This window comes from Mustelus asterias, chromosome 22 (genome assembly GCF_964213995.1).
Source record: "Mustelus asterias chromosome 22, sMusAst1.hap1.1, whole genome shotgun sequence".
Taxonomy (NCBI): Eukaryota; Metazoa; Chordata; class Chondrichthyes; order Carcharhiniformes; family Triakidae; genus Mustelus; species Mustelus asterias.
The window spans coordinates 22,118,370-22,130,870 of NC_135822.1; the positions used below are offsets into that span (position 1 = coordinate 22,118,370).

Here is a 12,501-nt window from a genome sequence, read left to right on the forward strand (position 1 = left end):
GGTGGACATTCAAAAAGGAATTGATATATATATATATACTCGGCAAAGGAAGATTTACGGGGCTATGTTGGAAACGCAGGGGAGTGAGACTCATTGGCTGGCTTTTTCAAAGGGCCAGCATGGGGCATAAGGGGCTGAATGTCCCCCTTTGCTGTGTTATTCCATGCATGACAAGCAGCAAGAAGGCTTGAACATTTAATTGCGAAATGTGAGACGGAGCTCCGAGCCTCCCCTGTTTAACTCTTGCTGGGCTATAGTTTCAAGATCATAGGCATCTCACCAATGCCTTAACCAAATTGGCTTTTCTTGTGTGTGAACCTTAATAAATGAGAATTGGCAGGCTATCTGACAGGAACACAATTCTCTTCCTGTTAAACATATGAATTGGGAGCCAGAGTAGCCTATTCGCCACACCCCCCTGTTCTCGCCAAGCTCCCACATAGGCAAGAATGCCTGTATAGAGATCAGGAGCAGGAACCCTGCCTTATTTCCCTTCTCTAATCCAGGGCATTGAGTTTGATAGATTGCTGCTGTTGATTCAGAGTAGGCAAGGCATTAACCCCCGGGACTTTCTTAGTCAGTGTGATTCAGTTCCATTCTGGTTATTACTCTTAACAAATGAGTCATCAGGATAGGTGGCTGCCTGAGGGATAAACCAGAGGATGTGAGGTTGAGTATGTATTGTAATCCAAAAGCTGAATGACCTGAGATGCTTCATCAAATATTTTTCAAGGGTGTTTTCATTAAAACTGAGATGGTTGAAAATCCACTTATCTTTTTTTAAATTCGTTTCATGAGATGTGAACGTTGTTGTCTAGGCCAGTATGTGTTGCCCATCCCTAATTGCCTTTGAGATGGTGGTGGTGGTGAGCTGCCTTCTTGAACCGCTGCAGTCCATGTGGCGTGGGCACACCCACAGTGCTATGAGGGAGGGCGTTCCAGGATTTCGACCCATCGACAATGAAGGGTGGCAGTATATTTCCAAGTCAGGATGGTGAGTGGTTTGGAAGGAAGCTTGCTGGGGCTGATTGTGAAATACTACAGTGCAGAAGGAGGTCATTCAGCCCATCGAGTCTGCAGTGACCGCAATCCCACCCAGGCCTATCCCCGTAACCTCATGTATTTATCCTAGCTAGTCCCCCTGACGCTAAGCGGGCAATTTAGCGTGGCCAATCCACCTAACCCGCACATCTGTGGACTGTGGGAGGAAACTGGAGCACCCGGAGGAAACCCACGCAGACACGGGGAGAACGTGCAGACTCCGCACAGACAGTGACCCAAGCCGGGAATCGAACCCAGGTCCCTGGCACTGTGAGGCAGCAGTGCTAACCACTGTGCCATTGTGCCACCCTTCCCATGCATCTGCTACCCTTGTCCTTCTAGCTGGTAGTGGTCTCGGGTTTGGAAGGTTCTGTCGAAGGAGCTTAGGTGAGTTTCAGCAGTGCATCTTGAAGATGGTTCACACTGATGCCATTGTTTGTCAGTGGTGGAGGAAGTGAATGATGAATGTGGTGGATGGGGAGTCAGTCAAGTGGGCTGCTTTGTGCTGGATGGTGTCCAGCTTGTTCAATGTTGTTGGAGCTGCACTACTCTGAGGACCAGCCAATGGTGACTAAAGACCTGTGGCACCTTAAAGCAAACCACTTTTGACAGGGGGCCACGGACAGCGCACATAGTTACTTGGGCCATGGCAAAACCTTTCACAACATCAAGGTGTTTCCAGAAGGAAGAATAAAGAACAAAATCCAAGGCTCATTCTGTGGAGGATGGTGAACCAAGGACAGATGCAGTAAAAATAAGAACAGTACATCGTTGCCAAACTGCATAAGAAACCTTGGCACTCTTCCAGGCGTTCCGGGAAAGTCTTTGATAACATCATTTATTACAGTAAATGATGAGCCTGCATAGATTTCATTTCGGACATATCCTAATCAATATATTGTCTCTGGCAAATTCTGCTCTGTCCCAAGGGCAAGAATAATAAATTGTTGAAGCGTTTCTTTATATGACCGCAAGAGAAATTTAAATTCTTAAACTTGAAACAGTGCCCATTTGTTACAAACTGTTTTAGAATGGAGGCAACGCTCCTTAACTGGAGTGTCTTTTGGCTGAACAGTGGTACTCTTGCTTCTGAATCAGGTCATCATAGATTCAAGCCTCATTCCAAAGAGTTGAGTGCTTAGTCTAGGCTGATACTTCAGTGCTGCCTTTCCTTAAACTGAAGTTCCTGTCTGCTCCCTCGGACGGATATAAAAGATCCCAGGGCATTATTGGAACTGGTCTGGTTATTTATCTCTTAGCTGTTTGTGGAACCTTGCTGTGTGCATGTTGTTCTTCCACATTTTAGAATCCCTACAGTGCAGAAGAAGGCCATTTGGCCCATCAAGTCTGCACTGACCACAATTCTACCCAGGCCCTATCCCCCTAACCCAATGTATTTGCCCTGCTAGTCCCCCTGACACGATGGGGCAATTTAGCATGGCTATTCAACCTAACCCGCACATCTTTGGCGTGTGGGAGGAAACCGAAGCACCCGGAGGAAACCCATGCAGACACGGGGAGAATGTGCAAACTCCACATAGACAGTGACCCGAGGCTGGAATTGAACCCGGGTCCCTGGCGCTGTGAGGCAACAGTGCCAACCACTGTGTCACCATGCCACCCTACTGGATGTGAAGGAACTATGGGACATGCTAAGGTGTTGAGAGATGCTTGCAAGTTATGATGCCAAACCTTTTAATGTCATTTTAGGATCGGCTGAACAATGACCAAAACGTCTACAGAGAACACTGAGACCATGGCCTAAAAGTTCGATAGCACGTGTGTGTTATTTAGATGTGGAACTGGTGCTAGTACAACCAATATGGCGGATGTGGCACGCCTTTTCATTATGTGCTGGAAGTGCAGCATCCGCCCTATAGGTAAAGGAGTTATCGAGGGCCTGCGTCTGAAACAGGCATTCCAGCCCTTTTCATCCTCAAATAGGGGGCCATACACTTGTTTGAATCCCCCTGCCGTGTAACTGAGCTGCTCTGGCAGAGCCCATGGCAGAAAGGGTGATCTACACACAGCCTTTCCAGTCGGATTGCTGGAGGAAACATCCAGCAAAAAGATATGTTTCTTAAAAGAATATTTCCCTGAGTGTCGTTGGGAGGTGGAGGACTGCTTCTCCCAACTCTAGTGCAGTGCTGAAGTCTGTTGCTGGTACCCTGGCGATCATCACTTCTCTCATCACCAGACCAATATATAAAAATTCCGTGTTGCCAGGTCAACTGTACCTTGTGGAATATCGGCTCTCAGTTTAGCATTTTGATTTTCTCTTTCTGAATACAGTCTGATACGGTGCAGCTTCACTGCTGACTTCCCATCCCTCACCACTATATCTAGCATGTCGATACATTAGCGGAAATACACTCTTAAACCACGTGGACCCGTTTGAATGATATTCAATAGTTCATCCTAATTTATTCCCACTAATATGAGTGTTAGCGACAATATTTTCATTTTGGGATGTGCAAGAACACATTTATTGCCTATTCCTGGTTGCCATTTTTTAAAAAATTCATTCCTACAACATGGACGTCACTGGCTGGCCAGCATTTATCGCCCATCCCTAGTTCCCCACGGCAGTGGCTCTGGAGTCACATGTAGGCCAGACCAGATAAGAATGGCAGATTTCCTTCCCTAAAGGACATTAGTGAACGATATGGGTTTTTCTGACAATCGAGAATGGTTTCACGGTCATCAATAGATTCTTAATTCCAGATACTTTTTATTGAATTCAAATTCCACCACCTGCCGTGGCGAGATTCGAACCCGGATTCCCAGAACATTAGCTGAGTTTCTGGATTAATAGTCTAGCGATAATACCACTAGACCATCACCTCCCCTCATCTGGTTGCCCTGACACCCGAGGGGCTGGTCCAGAGGGTATTTATCAGCTTCCATACTTGTTGGCTATAGCAGTTATGGGCTGCAGACTCCCTTCCCTGGACATTAGCTAGGCTGACAGCTTTTGTGGTCAGTTTCCCAGCTTGTAAATTAACAGGCGTGTGATTCAGTTACTGAGGGGCTTGAATTCACATTCTCAGAATTGCTAATTCAGTACCAATAACCAGGGCACTGTTGTGAAGCACAGCTCAGTGTGATACTATCTTTGGCCCATATTTATGATCTGCAGTTCATAGAAGAATGCAACAGGTGAATGCAACAGGAGAACTAACAGGTGTGGGAACCCTGATTGACTTTTTCCCGCTCTGACTAATGGTACTTATAAAATAAATGTTTTTCATGGGATGTGTGTGTTGCTAGCAAGGCCAGCATTTGCTGCCTATCCCTAATTGCTCATGAACTGACCTTGCTAGGCGACATTGCTGTGGGTCTGGAGTCGACCAGATCAGATAACGATGACAATTTTCCTTCCCTAATGGGCATTAGTGAACCAGATGCGGCTTTGTTTTATGACAGTTGATGATAGTTACATGGTCACCATTGCACTGCCTATCTGGACCATGTGGCTCGAAACCACATGGCTGGTGTATTTACCAACATTGTCAATTAGATTACTTTAAACATTGTGGTCCAATCATTGCCTAACTTGGTTCATTGCTGTGGCAACCTTTATTTATTTAATGTCTGAGCTTGCTACAACACGTGAGGCCTGTGCTCAAAGTCCAAATTACTTACCATCCTCTGGCCATGTGGTATATTCCAACATGGCAAATTGTTACCCCAGTCACGCTCAACCATCATCAGTTGACACGATCTCTTACTAAAGGAGGAATCAACCATGTTTTGTTGTATAGTTACAAATACATCTTGATATTCTTATTTGATTTTGTTTTCTTGGCTTAACTTCTCTTTCTTGGCTCTTGTTTCAACACAACCTCCTTCGGCTGTGAGGATCAGCCAAGCGAGTTTAAGGCTTGCATTAATTCAGTAAGAGACATATCTGGCACCAGGCCAGAAACCCAGCTTCAACTTGATAGTTAGAGAAAATTTAGAGCAATACTTAGCTAATGAAGTGATTACTTTTTCTGTATTGTACCAGGCTTTCTACGATTCTGTTAGAACCAGGGAGAAATTAGAAATAAGATTGATGTTGAAAATAATATACTAGCTATTGAAATATATGTGGCGGTGGGGGCGTGTTACAGATTACTCAGGGAGTCTGCGTTGCTGTGGCAACATGCACTTTTACATACATGTTGTAGCTTTGAACTATAGATGGGAATGATAGAGATTCCATTTTTTTCCATCACGTAGCTTTTACCGCCTGCCTTTGGCCCATGTTGGAAGGATTTGCTGGTTAATAATCAAATTATTTGGCCGGTTAATGAATGCACCTTCTTTGGCCATTACAGTGGCGCAGTGGTTAGCAATGCTGCCTCACAGCACCAGGGACCTGGGTTCGATTCCTGGCTTGGGTCACTGTCTGTTCGGAGTCTGCACATTCTCCCCGTGTCTACGAGGGTGTGCTCTGGTTTCCTCCCACGATCCAAAGATGTGCGGGTTAGATTGTTTGGCCATGTTAAATTGCCCCTTAGTGTCAGGGGGGCTAGGTAGGGTAAATGCATGGATTATGGGGATAGGGCCTGAGTGGGATTGTGGTTGGTGCAGACTCGATGGGCTGAATGGCCTCCTTTTGCACTGTAGGATTCTTCTACGATTCAACTCCTGGGCTGGGTTTCGAACTTCCAGCTCAGAGGCAGGGATATTGCCCACTGTGCCACGAGACTTCTCTTAAATATATGTAACAATCTTTTAATGAGGGGCGCCTAAAAGCAGGCCACAGTTTCAAACTGAAGCAATTTGGCCTTGCTCCAGATGTTCGAGCTGCTGGATGTGCTGTACATTGACCAGCTTAATATGATGTGAATAGAATCCTGGAATGGTTACGACACAGAGGGAGACCATTTGGCCCATTGCGTCCATGTTGGCTCTCTGGAAGAGCAACTCACCTAGTTCTACTCTCCCGCCTTTTCCCGTAATCCTGCAATTTCTTTTACCTCAGCTCATGATCCAATTCTCATTGGAAGGCCGCGACTGAATCGGCCTCCGCCACGTTCTCAGGCAGTTCATTCCAGATCCGAACCACTCCCTGCATTAAAAAATGTTTTCCCTCACATCGCCATTGCTTCTTTCAATGACGATTTAATTATTTTAATAACCATGGAACTGCTGTTCAAACTTTTTCTCCCTCAAATTTGTCCTTGCGACATTGGCTCCAAAGCTGACTGTTCCATTTCCAAAGCCACAGTGTCCACTATCTGCCTCTACCACACCTGCGGCCCTGGGCGGAACTAACTGAGTCCTGTACCTCTGGACCATGGCTCACAGCTCGCCTTGCTGTGGTAAGTTAACAGAACTGGAATTCAAGACTCTTGTGTCCCAGTGCAAAGTAAATGGTTTTAGGAGTCAGGCTGTCCGGACATTCATAATGCTGATGCACTGTCGGTCCATTTATCTCCACTTTTCAATTGAACTCCAGCGAGATGAAGGGCAGGAGGTCACTGTATGGGGGAGAAAATGGACGCTTCTCAGATTGACAAGATACATAGCGAGCCCAGGGAATCACAGTTCAATGTAAATCATAATATGTTTTGGGAAGAAGTAATGTGAAAATCTACCCCAAACCAGAACTTTTATAATGGAGTGGAGGAACAGCAATCTGAAGGTACAGATACACATTTTTACCGGTAGGTTCAGGGCAGGAAAAGCTTTATAAAAGATAGATTGGATTCTGAATTATTTTAAATACAAAAGCGAGGAGATGCTGATGATTCAAGACATTGATTTGGCCACAGCTGCAGTACAATATGCCCATTAGAGAAAGAATATTAAAGCACAGTCAAGGTACATCGGATTACATCATGTCGGCAACAGAATTATCCCACTGCTTTCACGATCTGGTTAAATGATAATGCACATTTCTGCCTTGGCTTCCCTCATAAATTGTACCTAAATTATCCTCTTCAGACACAAAGACTTTGGTCTATATATAATATATATGGGTGACAACATGTAAGAAGTTATTTTTTAAAATCCCGCCCAAGGTCAACGGACCTTCCCATGCCCCACCCTCACTTGCTCTGATTCCTGTGGCGGGCGACCCGGTAAAATTCTGGCCTATGATACCTTGTTTTGTACTCCCCCACCATTGGGAACATCCTTCCTGCATCTACCCTGTCTATTCCTGTTAGAATTCTACAGGTTTCTATGAGATCCTCCCTCATTCTTCTGAACTCCAGCCAATATAATACTAACCCACTCAACCTCTCTTCGCCAATCCTGCCATTCCAGGAATCAGTCTGGTAAACATTTGTTGCACCCCCCTTTATAGCAAGAACATCCTTCCTCACATAAGGAGACCAAAACTGCACACAATATTCCAGGCGTTGGAAGTCAGTGTTCAAATAAACAGCAGCTGTGAAATCAAGGGATGCATCCCAGAATTAAAGCAAAATACTGAAATCAATGTTTGCAAAAATTACTTCGAAACTAGTACTGGAGCATCTGTGGACGTTTCTGTGAGGGACCGTAGGGTTAGTAGTGCTATGCCAATGCAAGTTGTTGTTGCCCAGATCCAGAGGCTCACCCTGTGCCTTCAGGCCCCCATTTCTGACTGATCTTAGGAATACACCAGTGAGCCTAACCTCAGATTCCAGCCTTCAGTGTTCTGTCAAAGCCCAGATTCCATTTATTACAATGATGATGAAATGATACCAAATCTCAGACCTCTCCCTCAGTGCATTTAAATCCCTCATCCACCTCAGTTGCTGTTACCTGCTGCATATCAGCATATAATTGGTGCATCCTGCTGTAAAAAGGGGAAGGTACAGATGACAATTATTTACTGCTGTCAAATGATAATGGATTGGGATGAAGCTCAGTCCTCAGACTACCGGTTAAATGGTCCAGAATGCCATATAATACCAACAAAGTTCCTGGAATTATAAGTCAGCAATGTGAATCTTCTGCCTTACATGGACATGTCTCTAACTCACCCTGAGCAAAATTGAATGGGATCTTCTGATTTGACCTAAAACATAAGACATGGGAAAATGCATGGGTAGATCTGATGGAAGGCTCTTGTCCAAAATATGAATCTATCTCTTTCTTGCCAAATGTTGATCAAATGCTGATCAACCTACTGAGGCACTTCTGCATCTGCTGTTTCTATCCCATTTGTGGCTCAGGATTTGTGAAGGCAGATTCCTGTTGTAACTCCTGACGAAGATATGCAGACCCTGACTCTTTCCGGGGTGTTTTATGCAGTCCTGCAAGGACCATAATCTCCGTCCAGATCTTGCAAAGCCGATGACATCATGGGTTGATCCTAGGGCCAGACGTTCCCACTTCTCTCGTTTAGCTCGGATCCAGCAGGGAGGCTGGGTGCACTGAGTGAAATGGGATGGATCTGGCCCAGGGGGCGCTGGACTTTGCCAGCTGCTTGTAGCAGGTAGACACTGTACAGGTGCCCACTGAGTGCTGTGGACATCCATCTACTCCAGGGAGGTTTGGTGCTCCTCCACTAACCTTGCAGATTCTGTCAGGATTGGTGCAGGACACAATGTTCGTGATCCGGCTTGTCAGGGCAGTAACCCTTGCTCTGATTCCTGCAAAAGGCATGGGAAACAAAGCCTTGGAAGAGAAGCCGTAATTTCAAGAGTAAGGAAGTGTGCAAAATGACGTTTAATTTCCAGCAACATTGGTCTAGATTTTCCAACGGTAACTCATTCACTTTTATAATTTACTTACTTTTTATTTGTTCATGGGATGTGGACATTGCTCACTTTTATTGCCCAGCTTTTATTGCCCATCCCTAATTGCCCTGGAGAAGGTGGTGGTGAGCTGCCTTCTTGAACTGCTGCAGTCTATGGGGTGTAGGTACCCCCGCAGTACTGTTAGGGGGGAAATTCCAGGATTTCGACCCAGTGGCAGTGAAGGAACGGCGATGTATTTGCAAGTAAGGATGGTGTGTGACTTGGAGGGAATCTTATTCCCATTGTCTGCTGCCTTTATCCTTCTCGATGGTAGTGGTCGTGGGTTTGGAAGGTGCTTTTGAGGGATATATCATTTTATATAATTTATGTTGTAAATGTACGCTCACCTTACCCATATTAAACATTGATGTGGAGATGCCGGCATTGGACTGGGGTGGGCACAGTAAGAAGTCTCACAACACCAGGTGAAATCCAAAAGGTTTATTTGCAAACATGAGCTTTCAGAGTGCTGCTCCTTCATCAGGCGAGTGGAGAGATAGGTTCACAAACACGGCATATATATCGGCAAAGACACAATTGCAAGATAATTACAGATTGGAATGTGAAGAACATTGTGATTGGAGATATTTTATTTAAAACTAGCTGTTAATGTAAATCTGCAAACTGCACACACACAGATATGATTGATAACTTGTTCAATTATTGTGAGTTAAAATGTCTTCTCCAAATCAATGCCAAGAGCTGTGAAGTAACTTTATTGAAAACATCAAAGGATTCAAAGATAATTCAGTGTGTAAGTATAATCATGTTATTGTGAAAAAGATGTTTGGAGCTTAATTTTTAATATTAATTTCAATTACTGAGGAAAAAATTGCCAGATGATTTCCTTGGAATAAACATTTTGAGTAAATTCAATTGTTTCATCAACTGACTGGCAAAATGTTGACATGTTAAGGTCATGCTCTTCCATGTTAATATGTTCCTATGGGACATTTTTATTTGAAATGTTTACATATGCAAGGCTGAAGTTTCCTCCCAGAGGCTGGAAACAGGTGCCCAGAGTGTTTCTGAGTCCTGAATCTGACCCTGGGGGAAGCAGTCAATCTTTGCAGTTTTCACAGAGGGACCACCTTAATTGGCATGGAGAAAGGTTTGCCATCCGATTAATGGCAGCAAACAGGCTCTCCAAGCTGGAGGCTCCTCATGAGTCCAGTTGGTTGTCCCCTTGTGGGATTGGGCTTCATTGCTGGCCCCTGAACCCGCCTCGGTGAGACAGCTGGTGCCAGAAACGGGTTTGGGAAACCGGCATGTCGAGGAGGCTAAGGAAATTCGGCATGTCCGCTGCGACTCTCACCAATTTTTACAGATGCACCATAGAAAACATCCTTTCAAGGTGTATCACTGCTTGGTATGGCTCCTGCTCTGTCCAAGACCGCAAAAAACCACAAAGGGTTGTGAACGTAGCCCAGTCCATCACGCAAACCAACTCCCATCCATTGACTCCAGCTATAGCCGGCATAATCAAGGACCCCACGTACTCCGGGCATTCTCTCTTCCATCTTCTTCCATCAGGAAAAAGATACAAAAGTCTGAGAACACGTACCAACCGACTCAAAAACAGCTTCTTCCCTGCTGCCATCAAACTTTTGAATGGACCTACCTCATTTAAGTTGATCTTTCTCTACAGCCCAGCTATGATTGTAACACCCTCTCTTTTCCTTCTCCCCTATGTACTCTATGAACGGTATGTTTTGTCTGTATTGCGTGCAAGAAACAATACTTTTCATTGTATCCCAGTACATATGACAATAATAAATCAAATCAAACTTTTGGACCTTGTTCATCCCGGTTCCCCGCTTTGGCAGGGCCCTAAGCCTCAGCCACAGTTTCACTGTTAAATATTGACATGGAAACTATGACCGGAATTTTACCGGCACGCCCGCCCGGATCGTGGCTGAGGATGGAGAATGCCGCTCTGCGAGCCTCAGGTGGGTGTGCCGGTAAAATCAGTGCCTATGACTCCAAATCAGGAAGCAACGTTTGTGGATAGGGTGTGCCCAGGGTGGACAATATTTTTAACAATACATAAATATATTTGTACATAAACTATAGTATATGGAATTTCACAGTAACTTCATTGCAGTGTTAATGTAAGCCTTACTTGTGACTAATAAATAAGCTTAAGATAAAATATATGCTCACAACCTTATGTTATATAGAGAATAGCAAACAGCGTTTTATAACAGAGCAGGATTATTAAATATAATGGTTTGCTGGGCTTATTTTGGCACTCGCCGAGAAGTATTTCCAGGCCTATAAGAGAAACCTTGTTTAAACTGTTACTGACAAGAGATATTTGTATAGATGTGCTTTGATCATATCTGTCACACTTTAATGTGAATTTCAGTGGGTTGACCAGCAGATTTTCTGACTGTCTTTTAATCGTGACTTATACCCTGAACCTGACAAAGGTCTTTTTTCTTTAAATATTTTTCGGCAGTGTCTTAAAAGCCTTTCGAGTGGCTGATGACTTCAGTGCTCGGTTCAGGGCTCTATCACGGACATATGTGTACCGGCTCGTGACAGGATGCTACCACCGTTCTCAGCTTCCAGTCTTTGAAAGGAATCTTTGCTGGCCTGCCGCTAACAGGTGGGTCGAAAGATCACTTTGTGTTGTTACAATTCACTTTGACTCCTCAGAAGCGTTGGCCTTTCTGCACGCTGTGAGAACACGCGAGGCGGGGGGGGAATTGTAAAGGGACTCTCAATCCAGGTTCCTCCGTATAGGCATGCAACTTTTCAAACTCAAGCCAGGAAAGGAAGTTGGACTTTGTTAAAGAGCCACAGGAATTGATTACAGTATACAAATATGCCCATCAACCTTTTCACTGTCATTGTTCATTTAGAAATCTCCTCTATCAATGTGACTTTTAACAAGTTTGGTTTCCAGATCTTGAATATGAGTCTGAATGCATTCTCTTATTCCCTCTTACTCTCTCGTTCTTCCTCTACACCTGACTTATCCATTATTGGTCCCACTCTCCCATACGGGCAGGATGGCCTAGTGGTATTATCGCTAGACTATTAATCCAGAAACTCAGCTAATGAGGGGGAAAGGGGGGAAAGGTTCATTGGAGATGTTCAGGGGAAGCCTTTTACACAGAGGGTGGTGGGGGCCTGGAATGCACTGCCTAGTGAGTGGTTGAAGCAGTTATGTTAGCCACACTTAAGATTTATCTTGATAGGCATAACAAAACAGGGAATAGAGGGTATAAGTGGCTGGTTTAGATAGGTAAACGTGATCGGTGCAGGCTTGGAGGGCCAAAGGAATGTTCCTGTGCTGTACTATTCTTTGTTCTTTGTTCTAATGTTCTTGGGACCTGGGTTTGTATCCCGCCATGGCAGATGGTGGAATTTGAATTCAATTTTTAAAAAAATCTGTAATTAAGCATCTACTGATGACCAAGAAACCATTGACGATTGTCGGAAAAACCCATCTGGTTCACTAATATCCTTTAGGGAAGGAAATCTGCCGTCCTTACCCGGTCTGGCCTACCTGTGACTCCAGAACCTCAGCAATGTGGTTGGCTCTCAACTCGGGCAACTAGGGATGGGCAATAAATGCTGGCCAGCCAGCGACGCCCACGTCCCGCGAATGAATAAAAGAAAATTTAATTTTTTTCCCAATCTCTCACAATCATTCTTGCTCTACTTATCTCTTATTTTTTTTCCCTTGTCACTCGTTACTTTCCTTTCTTGCCCACTTCTCTTGCAA

General features: G+C 44.6%; 1 protein-coding gene across 5 annotated transcripts in view; it reads left to right on the forward strand.

Annotated features, from left to right (window-relative positions):
- The window catches only part of pusl1 (pseudouridine synthase like 1), a 262,904-nt gene that overhangs the window by 30,320 nt on the left and 220,083 nt on the right, over positions 1–12,501 (forward strand). For all 5 annotated transcript variants that reach the window (XR_013500535.1, XM_078238908.1, XM_078238911.1 and 2 more), the window contains exon 4: positions 11,227–11,376. Coding sequence is in view for 4 of the 5 variants with exons in the window: in XM_078238908.1 (XP_078095034.1) it covers positions 11,227–11,376 (150 nt within the window). In the remaining variant the exon portion in view is untranslated. The remainder of the gene's footprint in view (positions 1–11,226; positions 11,377–12,501) is intronic.